Below are 19,684 nucleotides of genomic sequence, written 5' to 3'. Positions count from 1 at the left end.
CACGGAGGAGTTTGGAGATGTTGCGGAAGAAGTCGTTAGTTGGTGAAAGCTTTGACATTATTTGACTTCTTCTCATTTCATTAAGTGCAGGGAGGCGTTTTCCTTTCAGTAATGAGGTTGGATTTGATTATAAAATGGCATTTTACTCCTCATTTAATTTGGTCAGGTGGGTCCAGAAAGCCATCTAATGGTCCCGGTGTGTGTGTGTGTGTGTGTGTGTGTGTGTGTGTGTGTGGGCCCATGCAGCGTTGGGGTGAATGCGTGCGGTTTATATATGTTTTAATATCACTATAGTTTTGTGTTTCACTCCCAGCCCGTCCCCGAAGAACTGCAGAATGGGGAGAGCTTCGGTTACATCATCGCTTTCCGAGCCTTCGGTGAGATCAGCTGGACGCACGTGGCCACCTCGGCCCCGGGCGCGTCCCGCTACGTGTACCGCAACGACAGCATCGCCCCCTTCTCGCCCTTCCACGTCAAGGTGGGCACCTACAACAGCAAGGGGCAGGGGCCCTTCAGCGCCGTGGTCACCATCTACTCCGCAGAGATCGGTAAGATAGTGGCAACTGGGAGGAAGAGGAGGAGGACTGATAATGTTGTGATGTGTGTGGGGAGATGATAGAAGGGAGGAAGTGTGAAGATGTCTTCAAATTATAGAAAAAAGGGAGTGAAAAGGGAGAATTGTGGCTGGAAAATATGCACATTTTTAAGCGAGGATACAGAGATTGCTTGTAAATGTCAGGACTCTTTTGAATGCGTGGAAAGCAGTTAGCATTTAGATCCATGCCGCCTCTCAGGATATTGAAAGAGGGTCAGTGTGCAGTGTGAGCGAGGCCCGTGTGTCCGTGTGTGTGTGTGTGTGTCTGTGTGTGTGTGTGTTAACGCCGTGATTCATCCCAGCGGAGATCAAAAAGAGTGATGGTATTAGAGTGTGTGAGTGTGCGAATGTGGAAAATTGAAAGAGATTTGTCGAGTATGTGTGTGTGTGTGTGTGTGTGTGTGTGAGTGTGGTAGTTGGGTTGGTAACGCTTTCCCATCCTGTTGTCTGTTTCCAGAGCCAAGTGGGATGCCAGGCGGCGTTTGGGCGAGGAGTGTGTCTGCGGCGGAGATTGAGGTGAATTGGCAGCAGCTCTCCTTCACCCCTGAAAGAGTTCTGGGCTACGAGGTACATTTCACTCTTTAACACAAAAAAAAGAAAAAGGAAATGGAAATCACACACACACGACACCATTCAAATGCTGGTCGAGCTCTATGTCGCCATGGAAATGGCTGTTTTTCGGCGGGGGTGACGGTTATAGCTGAAATTATACAGCTCTTTGTGCCGCCGCGACAGGAAAAACGCGCCGGAGCGCTTTTTCACGGAGAACAAGAGAAAATTGCCTGTCTGCGAGGCCTTTGCAAGTCACTGTCAGGTGTGTGTGTGTCTGTGTGTGTGTGTTTTGGTGATGCGTGGCCTTGTGATTGGCTACCACACGCAAAGCGAAATGTCAAAAACTCCTACATTTCTCTACATAAGGCGAGGGAAAGATACTCAACAGTGGGCGGCGAGCTGTGATCGACCTTCAAAAGTTGATCAATCAAAACTTTTCACCGCAACTCCAAGTGAGAAGAAGAAATGTAGCGTTCCGTCTTGAGGCCAATTATTTAGAATTGCTGGCTTGCCTTGCTCTCACAGAATAATCTGAGTAATCAAAGAGCTTTAATAATAACAGCCGCCGCTGCTGCTGCTGCTGCTGCTGCTTGTTGTTGCGGCGGATCGATGCTGTTATAGCTGCGTCAATGTTTCCATCGGGACAACATGGACGCTCCTGTTTCCCCCCCGGACGTCACTGATAGAGGAACAATCTGGAGCATTGTGATGTTCAAATCGTATTTCCTGCTGCGATAGAGAGAGAGAGAGACAGAGAGAGAGAGAGAGAGAGAGAGAGAGAGAGAGAGAAACCTGCAACGTCTTATTTTGGGAAGAGGACCACTCAGGGGAGCAAACAAATCTCTCCCAAAGACTTCAAAAACAATTACAGAATCCTTTTAGTTTCCTCGGTGTGATAGAAGAAGAAGGAGAAGAAGAGTCACACGGTGAATCACTGCTCCGCACGCCTTCGCTCCTTTCTGTTTAAAGTTTGGCGTCGTGATAAAAGATCTGCATTTCATCCAAATGTGCAATAATGAACGAATGAATTGTGGTTTTGGTTAGGTTTTCATCACAGATCGCTCATTTCAATTTGAATATGGATATAAAATGTAAAGAAATGTTTTTAAAGCACAGTAAGCGTTGCTAAGAACACTAATAGCACATGGTAAAGAAGGTGCCACGTGTCTCCTGTAGGTGGTGTACTGGGAGGACGACACCAAGCCAGAGACCATGGGGAAGGTCCGCGTGCCCTGGAACCAGACCTCCGTCACAGTGAGCGGCCTGGCGGGGAACACACAGTACTTCCTGACCGTCAGTGCCTTCAACACGGCCGGCACGGGCCCCTTCCTGCCCGCCATCAACGCCACCACCAAGAAGCCACGTGAGTCCAGGGCCAGCCGCTGGTCTATTCTTAACCACTACGACATCATATATAACAATGTGTGTACCCTCTTCCTCCTCCTCCTCCTCCACCTCCTCACTGCACAAACAATATTCTTCATTCTCGTCTACATTTGGGTTTTTTTTCTTCCAATAAGAGAAAGTAATTTGAATGTGAAATTGTACGTGAAGGATCGGTGATATTGACGGAGGCAGGTGGGGGGCTGTATGGGGGAGGAGGGCATGGGGGGGTCAGGCTGTTGGCCTCCACACATTCAATTGTTTTCTCGTCACGCAGCTCCGACTCAGCCGCCGCTGAACGTGGAGTGGACCCTGATCGGCCCGCACCTGTCGCTCTACTGGGAACCTGTGGTGGCAACCGAGTCCGAGTCCGAAGTCACCGGATACCAAGTGAGTCTGCGTTCCTCTACACGTCAAAGCGGGTTTGACAAATGATGACAGAAACGACTCCATTGGAAATCATGCTGGATTATGTGATTATGTCACTGCATCGATCCATTAAAGCTCTTGAGTTACAAACGGTTGGATGTAGTTCACTCGTGTCCTGGAGAGGGCGCTGTCGGCCGAGTCAGAGAGCCGTAGAGGACGAGGAACAGAATTCCATTGTTCCTGTCAAAGTAAAACATCAATGTGTGTGTGTGTGTTAGTGGAAGGCCAGATGGATGAATGACAGCACCAGCTTGTGATGTCGCCGTGTGTTTGCCGATGACAGAGAGGTTAAATTGTTTTATTTTTGTTGTTTGGCGGCTGGAGCTGCTGTGGGCTTCTTCAGGTCGGACATGTTGATGGTTCAGCCGTAACAAAAGGGGGGAGAAGGTGTCGGAGCCATTTGGAAAGTCTTTTTCTACTATTAGGAGACAGTATTTTAGCAAAGTAAAAGAGCCAAAAAATGAATACAGGTGGTCTCAGTGAAAATATTTAATAACAGGAACTAAAAGCTGGAATTGTTGTATTACACGTCTTCCTCTTTTGTTACGTCTCCTTCTTCGTCTCTTCTCTGTAATTATCCGCCTCACCACCTACGGGCTCCTTTTGTACACCTGGCTGCTTTGAGTCCTTACAAGTGCTCACGTCTGTGTTCACTATCAACAAAGAACATGCAACAAAGAACGGCTCGATCGCAGATGAATAGCGATGTTCCCTCACACACACACACACACAGATACACACACACACACAGCACTGCTCTTCAAACTGAGTGCTTGGTCGGCGTGGCCATCTTGTGTTGTCAGATGAAGCGTGGGGTTAAAAAGCTCTTTGAGACGCGGCATGTGACTGGGCCGTGTAAATTAATCTGTCCTGTCACATTCAATAATCATATCGGGCCTAAAAAGTATTCGCCTGCTGGAACTGGCGGCGCTGGGCTGTTACGGCGTCTCGCTGTAAACTGTCAGGCGCCGCGAAAACATATTTACAACGTGTCAGCCACCTTGTTTCTCTCCCCTATTTAGCTGTCATTCAGGAGACAGAGACACAAAGAGGTAAACACACTCACCACCACCAACTCCACGGCGGAGCTGACCCTCCCCGAGGACGGCGACGACTACATCATCCACATCCAGGCGCTGAGCGAGGGCGGGCTGGGCCCCGCCTCCGACCCCATCAGGATCCATCAGCTCGGTAAAGCCTGCCTACCATTTGCCTGTTTGTTTGTTTGTTTGTTTGTTTGTTTGTTTGTTCCATTCTGTGTGTGCGCTTGCGTTTGTGTGTGGTCGAACAAAAAAAAAAAACGACAAGAAAAAAAAGCAGAAAGCCGTTTGGAATGGTTCCCATTTTGGCTCTCTGTGGTGAGAAAAGACACACTGACAGCAGCTTTTGATGCCCCCTCAGATGAAACAAATAGACGCTTATTTGAAGATTTAATGCCGTTGGCGTCGGCGCTGAAAGGAGCCGAAGCCTCAGAGGAACACAACAGACTGAGTTTGACGTACAGACGATGGCGGCGAGCTCCGTCTGCGCGAACCGCTCGGCCTTTTGTAAATGAAGTCACTTAACACTTTCCAAACCTGACAGGGACATTTTGTCCTCCTGTGACTCACCATTACCCCACGCGTCCCCTGCCGGCCCGCTCGCCTCCTCCAGGCTCATCTTAGGCTGAAATCTGCGGCGCAATCCATCTCTGTCGCAGGGGGTTGACTTCCTCCTTTTACTCTACGGGGACTCGGCAGCAGAAGGGGGGCGAGGGGGGACGGGGACGGGGGGGCCCCCTGTCTTCCTCTAAATGCTAATTTGCATTGTTGATATTCCGCCCCGATACGGCGGCGGAGAGAAATAGAATTCCGCCGTTTCTTTCAAACATCATTTAAAAGGCCGCCTCCCTTCTTCTCTCTCCCTCCCGCCGGCTGGCAGAGTTCACAGGCATCCGGGCGACCTCCGAAGAATTGGACACTTCAAAGAAAAGTGAGCCCGGCGAAAACGCATTAGATGGCAAAAACAGAAAAATAAGTTGAGGAGGAAAATAGCACTTTTGAGACATCAGAAGTGCTTGAGTTTTGCATGAGCTGTGGCATTTCCACAGTAAAGAGTGTGATGTGGATATTACATCATTACAGGAAACTTTTAATGGTCCATACGCACTAACTAAATGACCCACTTAAATCATAGATGAAGAACTTGCGGTGAAGATGAGAGCGAGCTGCACGAGGCCCCTGGTCGCTTTAAATCCTTTAAATCTCGCCCCCATAATACATTCTGCATTATATTCCTTTTTTTCTGCCTAAAGTTTTAGTCATAATAGACGCGAGTGAATAAATCAGAATTTTTTTTTTCGCACCATTATGGACTTTAGCATCCACACTCTTTATGTTTTGGAAAACTGGAATGGCAGAGAAGAGAACGGATGAAAGGAGAGATTTTGATTTCATTTCTGTGTCCTGTGATCGGTTTTCATGTGTTTAAGGGTCGATTGATAAGTTCTGAGCCCGTTATGTAGCGATGAGCTGTCTTATTTCTGCATGTAATCTTATGTAATTCTGTAGATGTCTGATATGATGCGAGTTATGCAAGATGGGCAAGTGGAGCAGCACGTATTGATTAGATGCTCGCTGGCTGCCATCCATGACTTTGAGCGAGTTCAGCGCCCACTCAGACTTGACATCATATAAGCTGAAGACAGGCTAGAATCAGACTTCTTTTATTGTGCTAGAAATCCCTCCAGCATTGTTGGCAAAAGTACTTAACTATGAACTATGAAGTTAGATAGAAGGAGAGAGAAGAGATACTGAATTTAGGTGCCAGGCTCAGGAGTTTTCAATCAACCGTCATAAGTGTCAAACATGGAGCCCACTTTCACGTTGGCTTTGTGATGTTCCTGCAGGTATGAGCGCCCGTGGATCCAAAGCCTGGAGTCTGGACGTCTCTCTCCCGTCGCTGCTCATCGCCGTGGCGATAACAACATTCCGCTCGACGTCGTGACACCGATGACGGACCGCTCTCTGTTTTTCAAACCTTCAGTATTGGTATATTTTTTTCTGTGAAAGTTGCTGTTTTGTTTTTGTTTCTTCTCTATTTTGGTTCTTTTTGTGGGGGGGGAGGGGGGGAGGGGAGGCGACCACGTACGAGGCAGCGCGGGAACACGACCGGGCGCTGCCATCAGCTCTCTGCTTTCTACGTGGGTCCTGTTTTGACGCTTTTTGCCCATCGGGATCAAAGCTCCGCGCTCGCTGGCTCTTTTTTGACTCCAGAATGATACAGTTGCCTTACTTCCATTCATGTGCCAAAGTAGTTTCAGCCTTCTTCTTCGCCATCGCTAAAGACGGCTACGTGCTTTTTCCTCTGCGTTTTATCCTATTAGCGAAAGTCTTGCGTGTAAGACTATGATAACAAGAAGAAGAAGAAGAAGAAGAGGAAGTGGAAGAAGTGGTGTTTTGTATTTTTCGATATTTCCATTGTTCCTTTCTTGGTCTGAGGTTGGCGAGGAGGATCACAGTCACTCGCCTGTGCTCGTGCCTTTGGAGATTCCCGTAACGGCGTCACTCAGTCGCTCCTGCGTTGTGTTTTGGAACATATGGCCGCCATCTTCAGCTTTATGCCTTCCATTGAAAGTGGCTTGCGTCCCGTCTCGCAATATCCGTTTAAGCCATCGGCACGCCACCTACCGCTCCATCGTAGGGAGTTGGAATGTACGGCGACAGCTCCAACAGGTTTAACGATTGGTTCTAGCCTGCCATCATCATCGTCATCATCATCGTTACAGTCGTGCCAGTGTGATGATCAGCGTCTTCCCACCAGCTTAGATGCTCATTATTTGGCAAATCGTGCTTTCAGCTGTGTCTTCTAATAGTTTGTGACTCTGTCCTTTGTCGTCCGTTGGATTTGGATTCTTTGTGTCGTGTGTGTCGTCATGGTTTCTGTTCAAGCATAAACCTCCGCCGCCGCTCAGGTATTCCAACCTGCTTTACCCCCCAAACCTTTCCAGAGCCCCACAGAGGCAGGAGGGCGTAGATCAGAAACGTGTCGGGTTCCATTTAACTGCTGCGCTTTGACGAATGGAAGGTCTGATGTTTGTGTGGTGGGTCTGTAGCGGACACTAAAACATCGTAATGAATTAGAGAGAGCCTGAGGGGCTTGAATGGGGAAAAGGGCAGAGAGTGATGGGACTAATGACACCCACACAAGACCTAATATATCAGGATTTAGAGAGAACTAAATCAGGACAATCCATCCAAGATGCTCCTCTGAAGAGACCATTCTAGGGTCGGGCCTGTGCGCGTGTGCGTGTGCGTGTGCGTGAGTGTGTGCATGGTTGCTACCTGACAAAGGCCATTTTGCTATTTGGAGGAAAAATAGCTTAAATTAATTTGTTGTTTTTTCAATCGTGGCGAAACGCTGCGGAATCTCAAAATTGTGAGTCAGTACGGGAGGGGGAGGGCTAGAGGGGAGAGAAGGGGGAGGAGCTCCGGGATTTAAGGCCCTCTTGCAGCAGCGTCCGTCAGTCTCTGAGCCCCCCGTCATGTTGTGTTTGTGGCTTTTCCGTGTGGTTAATCTGTACTCATCCGCTCGCAGCAGAATGTCTCCGTTAAACATCACAAACGTTTACACAGAAACGGCGTCTTTCCGGCTGATTTAACGAAGAACGGAAGAAAAAAAAACCTGCAGACGTCACCGTTTATGAACTCTCTGTGTCTTGGGGGGCGTAGAAGCATTGCCAACCTCTTTGTTTCGTAACGTATCAGTACTGTGGAGATGCTTTGATTCTGACTTTGATTTTCTTCTTCTCCTCTGTTCTTTTTAGTAATGTTTATATAGTTCCCTGATTGTTTCTTCTCTGACAATTCTTCACAAAGGTCAAGTGTTGCGTTCAAAGACGACGAGCTCTCTCCGCCCTCCACCGACCATTTTACCTGCAACTGTGCTTTTTAAAGAGCGACGCCCCCAAGTGGGAGACAGAAGCGCGGCGCGTCCTACTTCCTTCCCCCAATTGTAATTCTGCAGACAAACCTCATGAGCAGCGAGAGAGAGAGACGTTGGTCAGCAGCTGCCATGACACACAGCATTACCGTGCGAACAACACTATGACACAAACGCTACCTGTTACAAGGTAGTAAGCCCAGTAATGCACAGTGTGAGAACCACAACCTACTGGTACCTTTTATGTCTTTTTATACCAAAACATCTTACCAGGTTTGTCGCTACTTTAAAAGATAAGAAAAGACAGATTTGGATCCGGATTCAAACCCCCCCGCCCCCCATTTGTTACTCGCAGTTCTTAACCCTGTAAATGTCGGTGAGGGAATTACAAACTCCAGCTCTGTGTGGTGGCAACGCTTGGCCTTTCTGTCGTGACTCCTCAGTATTTTTGATGTTCGGGTGATCTCCGTGAGATCGTCTCAGTACTGTTTTCACATTGAAAAGTCATCAGCCGATCTCGATACGCTGAAGCCGTGCATGTACGATATTGTTTGGTGCATTTGTGTTTTCTAAACGAGGGAGTTAATAAAAATGATTCACTGAGAGCTTCTTCTTCTTTTTTTTCTTCTCCGGTGCAGTTTGTGGGATTACGCGTGGCACCGTGTCGTTTTCGGCATCAGCAATTTTAGTGTCTTTTACTGCAGGAAAGGATTTGAGTGGTGCCTTGGGGCGCCATCAAAGCTATAAAATGCATAATATTATGAAAAAGCATATAAATGAGCGTAAATGGCAGCAGTAATGCCCCATTCAGTGGACGAAGAACACATTCAAGGAGAGTTTTGGTGCATGTAGTAATTGAGTCGTTGACATTATATAATAAGGGCTATCACCACAGACGGATGCTTTGGATGGTAAAATCTGTATCTATAAGGCCCAATGCAAATCTAAAATATTTACAGTTGGCGTTTGGCACACAGTTGCTGATTCATTTGAGGATTATTAGAGCGTGTATCCGCCCAACTGCAGATTCGTCCCTCTGAAGCAGCCCAGTGACACGGACATGGAGAGCTACTGTGAAATATTGATTGAGTCGGTGTTGCAGAGATGCTTTTAAGATAATAAGGGGGAGACGACCCCGTGAAGAGATCGATACCAAGGGGAAGTGAAGAAAGGAGACGTTTCTCTCTACACACCACAGATCATCTATAATGAGCCGGCGTGTCAATAATCAGCCAGTGGCTCCTCACATTCTATTGACCACACAATCCCAACCCCAAGAAGCCAACTTTTTACACCACACACCATGAAATGAGGAAGGGAAGAGCTGTGTAAGCTTTGTTGGTATAACACACAGCACCTTTACTGATTAAAACTGCCAGATAATTTCATTCCACTCATGGTTTGGTGAGCCCTTAGTGAGGATATTGGTTCAGTCATGACTGGGTTGCATTATTTTCCTCTATCGCATCCCCGCAGAGTGCAGCACTCTGCTGTGTTCAGATCAGATTGCTGGGGAGTTCCAAATGTCAACACTGCCCCCCCATGGCTGCAGAGTCCCAGTGCAGCCGTCTGGAGAGGTCAGACGGTCGAGCCTCTGCAGGGGAGCCGAAGCTGTGACTGCAATGTCACTGCATTGAATCAGAGCGTTAACGACCACAGCCTGACCGTGCAGTCCAAAATGGCAGAGTTTATGAGAAGGCTGATGGTTTTAGGAGGGAAAATCTGACACGCCGTTGATTGCAACACGCCACACTGGCACGGCCATCTTTAGCTGATACAAGGCCGTCACTGCTTTCCATTCACTGTCAAAACTTGTAAATCAACTGAATAAGCTTTATATTTTATTCTTTTTATGCTGGAACAATCTTGACAAACCTCACAAAATAGATTTAATATCCACATTCCACCAATTTCGGCTGAAACTGGATGAGTGACCTTTAGGTTTGTGCTCCATTCATAGAACAAAGCCACTGAAGCATTTCAATAAGAGGATGTTATTGATCTCTTATTTTATTGCTTTTAAAACCGCTGAATATAGCAATTAATCCTTATTATTATCATCAGTATTGATTAAATACAGGTTAAGGGTTAAATTATTATGGATTATTTATATAGATTTGAAATTCTATAGAATAGTCTGACGTGTGCGGCTCGTCTCCCATCCATGCGGCGGCGCTGTTTCGCCCTAAAGTCCGTTTCACAAACTTAAAGAAAACACGGAAGAAGAAAACCGCTTCCGGTCTTCTCACATGTACACAGAGCGCCGATGGAGTCCCGAGAAAGTCGCGCTGCGGCTGACAGCGGCCATGAAGACATGAATACAGACACGAACCAGGAGGAGACAAACGAGTTTTGTCCCGGTTTCAAGGACGTGGACGCCTTCGTGAAAGTAAGTGAGCCGAACCGAACCGAACCGGAGCTCCGCGTCCGTGCTAACGTTAGCGCCCCGTGGGACCAGCGTGGACCCTCCGGCAGGCTCCTGCTCCGCCGGGGTCGCGTTATTCTTGTGTTATTTGGGTAGAAAACGTTAATAACAATATGGCGACGCAGATTATTAACTTAATTCAACGTCCACGTCACAGCCTCGCCGAGTTATCAATGTTTGCGTGCGAGTTTAAGGTCCTTGAACGCCCCTCGGGACCGATTAATCGTCCTAAATCGATCAATCTGTGTGGTGAAGCTGCGACTGAGTTCATTTGCAATTAGCTGAAACTGTATAAATTGTAAATTGCACTTTTAAATTGCAAATAAAAGTGACTTAGCGCAGCGAAAAGTGATGTAACATGATTGCCTACTATCGATCTACAATCACTGTAAAAGCCAACTCGTATATCTGAATGTTAACTTCAGAAAAGTGATCTCTCTTCCTTAATAGTGTCTGCTCGATTCGTTAGTACAGACATTTCCATACATTGATTAATAGAAACTAAGATGTTAGTGTTTCTGTAGCTGGTGATGGTGATTATTGATCACAAGATTAGATTCGATTAGTTGTGTAGTTGCTGGAAAATGAAAACAATCAAGCTCAGCAAGCTTAATTTTCAAATGTTTACTTTTTTTAATGAGTTTCAGTTTGACTTATTGATCGATCAGTTCTTGTTTATCGATGCATCTAATGACGTTGAAGCACTGAGCCGTCCTGATGAGTTAACTGCAGAAACACAGAGAGTAAGAGGATGTTGTTGTCAGCTTGAGAGAAAATTGCCGTATTGATGACTTCCAACACTTTCAAGTCTCCGAATCAATGATACTTCTCTGCTACTGTCTCCTTTAGTCCAGTACAGCCTTATAAACCACCAGAAGTGTTCATTCAAGTCACACACACACCCCTGACTGCACTAACGAGCCGTCTCTCTCCTCTCCTCTCCTCTCCTCTCCTCTCCTCTCCTCTCCAGTATGGCCTGGGCGCTGTTATATCCGCCACCAAAGCCTCCGCCGGCCTGCCGCAACCTGGGGATGAGTTTGACTTCTATCGGAGCTTCCCTGGTTTCCGGGAGTTCTGTGAAGGTCAGGGGGACACACTCCTGCACTGGTGAGTGTGTGTGTGCTGTTGTTTCTTATTTAGATACACGCACGGCGGTAAGTAGTGTGTGTGTGTGTGTGTGTGTTTGTTTGAGAGTAACCCGTCCCCTGCTGTGTTCCCTAACAGCATGAGTCAGATCATGCAGTACCATGGCTGCAGGTCTCACATGAGAGACCGGAGCAAGCTGAGCGGGCTGGAGGAGAGGTTCGACCTGGTGGTGGACTCCAACGACGTCATCCTGGAGAGAGTGGTAAGAGAAAGAGAGAGAGACGCAGTGTTTGTGTGTTGGGAATGTTTCTGTCTGCGAGAGAAAAGTCTTTGCAAACTAACAGAGCTGTGGTAATGGATTTCCAGGGGATTCTGCTTGATGAAGCCGACGGGGTGAACCGGAGCCAGCAGCCCGTCATGCCTGCAGGATTTCAGCCTCCCAAGATTGTTGTTTCCAGCTGGAATCGCAAGGTTTGCTTTGGCTAATTAACCTCTGGGCTCTGGCTCTGCAGATGCCAGACTCTGTTTTTTGGGCTCCGTTCAAGCCCCGGCGTCACGTGCCAGCCTGGCATCCACGCACTTAAAGCACCGACAAGCTTCCGCCATAATTCCCAGTTTTAATTACTCGTGAAAGTCTTCTTCTCGCCTTTCGGTAATCGGGCACAAAGTCATCATCTCTCCGCTTTGTGCTGAACAGAGTTCGGGGTCTGGCAGTCGCTCTCAGATGTTTAAGCTGATGCACGCCAAGAACATCGCCAGGCCGCAGCTGAAATTCAAGGAGAAAGTCGACAACAGCAACACGCCGTTTGTGCCCAAGATCTTCATCAAGCCCAACGCGGTGAAGCCCCTCCCCTCCTGTAAGACACACACAGACGCACACACTCTCCTCTCCTCCAGTGTGTCACCTCTTAACGCCTCATTGCGTTCACACTGTTCTCAACCTCTTTGCTTTGTACTCCGATCGTAGATTTTAGTAATAAACAAAGCCGTAAAGAGCGACCCGAGGACCTGGGCGTCCCCTCCGCCCTCGCCGACTTCATTCACCAGCAGAGGACTCTTGAACCCGTGGAGGACATGTAAGATCCTCCCTACATGGACTCATAAAATGTTTTCCAACTCATCCGCCATCTAAACTTCCCGTTCCTTAAATCCCCTCCAGGTTCTCTCACCCGTACCAGCATGAACTGGATCACCTGACAGTAACAGAAGAGTTGTTGTCCAAAGCAGAACCACAGGTCAATAATGGCGGCGGCTTAAAGTGCTGATGTTTCTTCTTCACGTTACTTAGGCGTCTACTTAATCTTTGAAATGTGGCTGGGTTTGCAGATGTACAAGCCGATCGATGAGACGACGTGCTGCTTCGTCGACACGCTGGAGGATCTGGTTGAGCTCAACGGGAAGCTGTGCAAAGTGTCCGAGTTTGCCGTGGACCTCGAGGTAATGCGGAGAACCGGAGTAGTTTCTCCTTGTGTCCACGCCGACTCTGCTCTGAGTAGACGTTAACCTTGGCCCCCCTCTGCTCTCCGCCCTCAGCACCACTCCTACAGGAGCTTCCTCGGCCTCACCTGTTTGATGCAGATCTCCACCCGGGACGAGGACTTCATCATCGACACCCTGGAGCTCCGCAGTGAGCTCTACATACTGAACGAGGTGTTCACTGACCCGTCTGTCGTCAAGGTAACTCATCCTATTAGCGCTCAGCACAAAACTCCAAACTGTCCCAGAAACGAGGACGACTGCCGAGTGCCAATCCTTAAAGTGACGCTTGCTTCTCTCCTTCTTCAGGTGTTTCATGGCGCCGACTCGGACATGGAGTGGCTGCAGAGAGACTTGGGCCTCTATGTGGTCAACATGTTTGACACGCATCAGGCCAGCCGCGCCCTCAACCTGGCCCGCCACTCCCTGGACCACCTGCTCAAACACTTCTGCAGCGTGGAGTCGGACAAACGCTACCAGCTCGCCGACTGGAGAGTCCGGTATGAAAAGACAGAACGAGCCTCCGATGCTTCCTCACACTCACACACAAACACACACACCGCTTCTCTTATTTATATCATAAACCTGTGAGTAGTTTTGGACTCTGTGGCGCTGATGTCCTCTTGTCTTTCCCCCCCTGCAGGCCGTTGCCAGAGGAGATGGTCCAGTACGCGAGGACAGACACACACTACCTGCTCTACATCTACGACCGCATGAGGGCGCAGCTGCTGGAGTTCAACTACGGGCAGCCGGGCCTCCTGCAGAGCGTCTGGAACAAGAGCAGAGACGTCGCCCTCAAGGTGACCACCAATCCCTCGCCTCCGCCTCTCGTTCTCGGTGTTTTAAATCCTCTCTGACGTCGGTCCTGATCCACCGTCCTCTCTCTCTCTTTCTCTCTCCGTGCAGAGATACTCAAAGCCCATCTTCACCGAGGAGTCGTACCTGGAGCTGCTGAGGAAGCAGAAGAAGTCCTTGAACACGCAGCAGCTCGCCGCCTTCAAGCTGCTGTTCGCCTGGAGGGACAAGCTGGCCCGGCAGGAGGACGAGAGCACCGGGTAGGAGAGAGACCTGCTGAGGCCGCGTGCTCCATTATAACCAATAACACGCTGCTGTTGTTTCACAGTGTTTTAATGCAGTATTGTGTCTCCTTCTTGTTTAGATACGTCCTGCCCACTCACATGCTCAACAAAATATGTGAGGAGCTTCCCAAGTAAGTCAAGTTCCCTTCATCTCATCTAGTTTCTCCCTCACTTCCTCCTCCGTGTTTCCTAGAACCAAAACTAAATCACAGTTAAATCTCCTGTGACATTTACTTGTAACATATATTTGTTTTTGTTTGTCTGATCCATTTAGCCGCTGTTGTATTCCATTTAGCCGTCACGCTGCGATTACAGGTGATGGATGTGTTTGTGTCTTTATTTACCCAGGGAGCCGCAGGGCATCGTGGCCTGCTGTAACCCCGTCCCCCCGCTGGTGAGGCAGCAGGTCAACGAGCTGCATCTGTTTGTGCAGGAGGCCAGAGAGATACCTCTGCAGAAGGTGAGCCTCTCTCTGTGTGTGTGTGTGTGTGTGTGTGTGTGTGTGTGTGTGTGTGTGTGTGTGTGTGTGTGTGTGTGTGTGTGTGTGTGTGTGTGTGTGTGTGTGTGTGTGTGTGTGTGTGTGTGTGTGTGTGTGTGTGTGTGTGTGTGTGTGTGTGTGTGTGTGTGTGTGTGTGTGTGTGTGTGTGTGTGTGTTCACCCATCTATGATAAAGGAGCAGAATCACTTCACCGTGTTTCCTTTCCCTCTGCAGGCTGAAGTCGCGAGTCAGAAGAGCAAAGGCCTCACGCCCATAAGGAAGGTCGGCTTAAGAAACTGATCCATCCATGCAGAATCACTGTGACCAAACAAACCAGGATTGGGATTAAAATGTTTATCTTTTATTCTCTTCACAGCCCGAGGTCACCTTGTTTGGTCCTCACGATACGTCCAGAGCCTCCGAGGGAGACTTCCCCCATTTTGCTCCTCACGGTGAGATCATACTCTGTGTGTAGGAACGACTGCACACACACACACACACACACACCTTTGTTAATTACTCTTACTATGTTCAGGAAGTCTGACCCGTTAGTTCCGCTTAATTGGCTGCACATGTTGTTTATAAACAATCGGTGGCTTCAAAGGGCTTGGGCTTTAGCTGTCACTCAAACTGCCTGTAACTCCTATATTCATTCAGGTACAGAAACCATTTCCACCTCTCAGCACTTGCGATCACAGCACATTTTCTTCAGGAATAGCATAACGAGGTTGTCTCACACGCTCGACACGCCTCCGCTTCCTGTTGTTGCTAATTAGAGCATGAACGTGTTTGCTCTGCAGAGCTGCCAGTCAAGCAGGGAGAGCTCTTCACCGAGGAGGAGGAGGAGGAGCGCCGCACAGACGTGGATGTGGATAAAGCAGGTGGTCTGCTGGCACCGGCCTGCATCACACTGTTTGAGGTATGGAGGAACCCTGTGGGGGGGGGGGGGGTTTAGAGTGAAGGCTGATCTGGAGCGCCGTTTCCCTTTTGTTTCCTGAAGGTGTTGGACGCAGAGGGCGATGAAGGATCCCACAGTGTGGCGCAGATGAAAGCCAGACGCATCATCGAGTCTTTCATTAACCCCTTCAGGATGGTGAGAGGCGGCCGGTGGGGTTAACCTTAAAGATTTCATGTAAACACACGTCGTATTTACATTTTCCCTCCTTTCAGTATCTGCCCACCACGGATGTTCACATCAACAAGAGCGCCAAGTTTGACCCCTCCTCAAAAATATATGAGGTAATCCAGCAGCTCCATACGTTGATAAGAGGAAAGAGACTCTTATATGTATACATTTTAAACACGTGTTATATCTTTTGCTGTGCTGCGTGTTTGCGTGTTTGCAGATCAGTAACAGGTGGAAGCTGCAGAGCATCGAGCAGCAGCAGAAGGAGTTGGAGGCCAAGAGGAAAGCCCGAGAAGCGGCGAAGGAACACGCCAAGAAAGCGGCAGGTGAGCGGCTCTGACGTTTACTCCCGAGTTTACGCTGTCATGTGTGTTCGCCGTCGTGATCTCACCGTTTGTCTCTGCAGAGGAGCGGAAGAAGGCCAAACTGAGCTACCAAGAGTCTCTGAAGAACGTCGCCACCGTGCGCCAGCAAGCAGCCGTGAGTCTCTCGATCTCTTTCTCTCTCTCTACCTGTATCTCTCTCTCTCTCTCTCTCTCTCTCTCTCTCTTCCACTGAAACAGCCTTCACACTCTGACAAACTCCACCGTTGATGAAGCCCCTTGGGAGACACGAGCGCCGCCTAACAACAGCGCCCCGGGTTTACCCCGAGACGTCGCGCGGCGTAACTCCCTGCATACATTCCCCTCCCCCCCGCACCACTTCCCTTCCTTAGCACTTGTTCCTGTTCTGGAATTGTCCCGTTATTATTCACATCCCCGCCGTCACGCCGCGCCTCGGGGACCCAGCCGTGCTCAGTGTGGGATTTGAGCATTAGAGGCATGTCCGCTGCTCATGAAATGCTGAACACTCTCCCGTCCCCCCGGGGAGCCGCAGCCTCTCTCCCAGCCCCAAAATCCCAGCGCCTGTTAGTTCCGGCTCTCTGGTGTATTGCTTGGCACCCTCCTGCTTGGTTAGTCATACACACTCCTGCTGCCATATGGTGTTTAGTCTCTCTCTCTCCCTCTTTTCTGTTTTTTTTCTACAAAGTTTACAGTCTCAGTGCTGCATCCACACACACACACACCCTTTACTGATGTTTGTGTACATCCACATGTGAGTTTGTGCCAGTTTCAGTCACTGCCTGAGGCTTGATGATGCCTCAGTCACAGTATAATGAAAGTTTTCCAGTGTGTGTGGGCGTGCAGACTGTGAGCGTGGAGGAGTCAGTGTCCGGTGCGAGTCGGTGACTTATTGTGCGACGGCGGCTTACGGTTTAAAAAGTTAGTTTGAAGACGCACCAGTCACAATGTGGGCGGGGCAGGGTCTGATCAAGTGAACACACCGGATGAAGCGACTCTGATGAGAGAGAGAGAGAGAGAATATCAGAGCTGCTTTGATATAGAGCAAGATGAGATGCAGAGTTTAACCACTAGATGGCAGCAAAAGTTTGATTTTGTTTTTTCAGCTGAACTTGCAGTTTTATGACTCTTAGACATTTGTTTTGAATGTTGAATGCCTGATGTGAACATGATAGTCAGGTAATCTTTGAGTATAAGGATGTGAAAGGTGTGGATACTCATTGTTGACTGAAGCCTTTTACATTTCTTGAAGGTCTGGTCAGATCTCGCTGATGTGAAGTCCAGACAGCAGCCATTAGAATGCTGATTGTGACTGAATGTTTTTGACACGTTTGGTCAGGACCTCGCTAAAGGAGACGGTGGAGGTAAAAGGGAGCGTGTGACCAGCGAGGCCGGAGAGTCGACGCCCAAACCCAGCAAGAAGCTGAAGAAGTCTGCAGACAAGGCGCAGAAGACAGAGGAGGCGGCGGCCGAGACCTTCAAACCCTTCGACTACAGCCAGTCTGACCTCAACGTCTTCTCTGGTAAGAACGCAGCACCAATGATTCCTGATTGACTGAAGATGAGCCTGATGAGTTACTGATGAAACACCGCCTTTGTTTTCCAGCCGCCAAATCAAAGGACAACGCACAGTTTGATCCCAACAGACAAACGCACAAATCTAAGAAAAAGGTACTTTCATTTTTTTATGTTTGTTTTTTTACTTACTTACTTACTGTTGAATCAATGTGTGTGTGTTTGTCCAAATAGAGAATTGCGAAAGGACAAATGTCAAATAATGGAGCTGGAAACCGAAGTATGTCGTACCTGGCTGGGAAATCTGACAGGTAAACATGCAGGCAGTGATACCTTCCTCACATTCACACTGAGATAATGAGGTTAATAAGCACTGACATTAGAAGATTCTGATTTTAATCTCACTTCTTTTTCCTTCTCCACAGAGGATTCCGACATAATTGGCCCAAAAGATAAACCGACACTTCAGGTTTAGTTTTTTGGTTTTGGTTTCTTTTTGCCTGATCACAGTGTTCCCTTCTTCTTCTTCTTCTTCTACTTAATTCAATATTTCGCAAATTTCAAATTGTTAATGTCATCATTTTCCTTTGTGTTGCAGTTTAGCCTGTAAATACATGGAAACACAGACCTCTTTATTAAAGAAGATTTTAGATGAACAAGTTCATTTCTGGGCTGATGTTTATTTATCTATAATATCAGAATGATTTTAGAGGATTCATGGATTCATGAGCTCTGAGACGATGAGCTTCGGCCCTTCAGATCTGAACTGAACCATGTGGAACTGTAGGAACAGAATTATGGCTGATGAAGATGTGTTTGTCTTCTAAAAGCATATTGATCATGTGTGAAGTAGAACAGATCGGTGCTGAGAAGTCAAACTGTTCCTCCAAAGTGAAACACGCCTAGTGAGCTCATGAGGAATGTTGACGTCTGCATGTCAAAGAGCCTGAATCTTACAGCTGCAGTACAATCTGAACCTAAATGAAACTCCAGGTTAAGTCTCCCTGACACAGAAATGTTGTTTTGTTTACATCTGTGGATGAGTTTACAAATATCCAATTATTTTTATTGTATGTGAACATTGCAGAAAATATGCTGCTGCTGCAATAAACAAACATTTTCACCATAAATACTGTTTGTATGTGAGAGCTTGTCATCAAACTAACTAACTAAGCTTTTCATATTGTAAGGAAGACAAACGGCCCAAGTCTCAAGTGCAGGTTTAATTTCCTCCATAGTCACTGTCGGGAAATCCTGTATTCATCAAGGAAGTGAAGAATTCCACACAAGTGACCTAGATGTGATAGAGATCTGAGGCCAGTCTAACAATACCACACCGTGTAGGGTGACTGATAAGTTCGGAGCCTTTCATAGTTCTTTATTCTTTCAGCTGAGAACAGAGCTAATGGTCTAATGGGGTCAAATCGTACGAGTTGGGTGAGTGTTAATGTGTTCACAGCCATGAACATGATTACAGCCAGCATGTACTTATACATTCTTTACACTATGGGCCTAGTTTGTCCATCTTGCACACTCACAGACTCTTTGGTGCCTCTGGAGCCTTTAAGTATGAGCTCAAACAGGGCAAATCCAGTTTATTGATAATTTAACCCATAGTCATGAAGCCTAAAGCAAGCAAAATGTTCCCAGCCCAGCCCAGAGCTCCCATAAGAAGAAACTTCTGTAAGAAACGACTCAGACACACTCCTGCTTCTCAAATAGCCCGGTGTGCAAATATTGTATGAGCCAGGGCTTCAGGCGATGTCATTCTCCATAACAGACGTTCAGTACACATACAACAGTACATGCAGAACACTGGGGAGGCAAACTTACCACTAGATTTAAAAGTGTGTTAGTCGCCGAAAAGAGTTTATTGTTTGCATTTCTAAATATGGAATTATCCCATTAGAAGTATAAATTTAACCATACATTGCGTACTTGACATTTTGAATCTTTTGTTTCTCAATGAACGTAAAAGCGCAGATAAACAGAAAGCCTTTTAAAGGCGCTTTCGTAATTGTTCCAGTAAACTTTGCGCTGTTTAAAGTCAGATCAAACCCTCGAGTCTCATCTCAGGTACTGATGTGACGTCAGACAAACTATACACGAGGCAGTCATCCTTGACTCCTATTGGCTGGTGTCACGGCGGATCGCCCAACCGTACTGTGCTCCTATTGGCTAGAGTGTCGAGCAGCACGGGTGGCTGTCACAAAGAGGAGCCGCAATAGAGTTCTAAATAGAGTTCGAAACGGATGCAATAGAGTTCGAAACGGATGCCG

General features: G+C 47.8%; 2 protein-coding genes across 3 annotated transcripts in view; both read left to right on the top strand.

Annotated features, from left to right (window-relative positions):
* cntn3a.2 (contactin 3a, tandem duplicate 2) overlaps window positions 1–5,944 on the top strand; it is a 28,511-nt gene extending 22,567 nt beyond the window's left edge. Inside the window, exons 17-22 of the mRNA XM_076163406.1 lie at window positions 314–548; window positions 1,053–1,162; window positions 2,324–2,510; window positions 2,808–2,920; window positions 3,982–4,150; window positions 5,847–5,944. Coding sequence (XP_076019521.1) covers window positions 314–548; window positions 1,053–1,162; window positions 2,324–2,510; window positions 2,808–2,920; window positions 3,982–4,150; window positions 5,847–5,944 — 912 coding nt within the window. The remainder of the gene's footprint in view (window positions 1–313; window positions 549–1,052; window positions 1,163–2,323; window positions 2,511–2,807; window positions 2,921–3,981; window positions 4,151–5,846) is intronic.
* Window positions 5,945–10,108: 4,164 nt separating this feature from the next.
* On the top strand, window positions 10,109–18,302 carry exosc10 (exosome component 10). 2 transcript variants are annotated; one of them, XM_076163455.1, is made up of 26 exons: window positions 10,109–10,268; window positions 11,275–11,411; window positions 11,529–11,652; window positions 11,757–11,861; window positions 12,088–12,247; window positions 12,358–12,466; window positions 12,550–12,625; window positions 12,717–12,827; window positions 12,924–13,067; window positions 13,176–13,366; window positions 13,510–13,666; window positions 13,773–13,921; window positions 14,026–14,076; window positions 14,294–14,405; window positions 14,658–14,705; window positions 14,800–14,875; window positions 15,224–15,342; window positions 15,424–15,516; window positions 15,594–15,662; window positions 15,770–15,875; window positions 15,956–16,029; window positions 17,230–17,413; window positions 17,497–17,561; window positions 17,640–17,716; window positions 17,831–17,874; window positions 18,004–18,302. In XM_076163455.1, exons 1-25 carry the CDS (start codon window positions 10,146–10,148, stop codon window positions 17,859–17,861), a joined length of 2,691 nt encoding a protein of 896 aa, XP_076019570.1. In that variant the 5' UTR covers window positions 10,109–10,145; the 3' UTR covers window positions 17,862–17,874; window positions 18,004–18,302. The 2 variants fall into 2 exon arrangements, with proteins under 2 accessions (XP_076019570.1, XP_076019569.1); XM_076163454.1 differs by having other exon boundaries at window positions 17,831–18,302.
* The last annotated feature ends 1,382 nt before the right edge of the window (window positions 18,303–19,684 follow it).

This window comes from Genypterus blacodes, unplaced genomic scaffold (assembly GCF_046128005.1).
Source record: "Genypterus blacodes isolate CSIRO-AG114 ecotype Tasmania unplaced genomic scaffold, CSIRO-AGI_Gbla_v1 ptg000131l_1, whole genome shotgun sequence".
Lineage (NCBI taxonomy): Eukaryota > Metazoa > Chordata > Actinopteri > Ophidiiformes > Ophidiidae > Genypterus > Genypterus blacodes.
The sequence above is the reverse complement of the archived record's forward strand: the minus strand, read 5'-3'. Positions and strand labels throughout refer to the sequence as shown.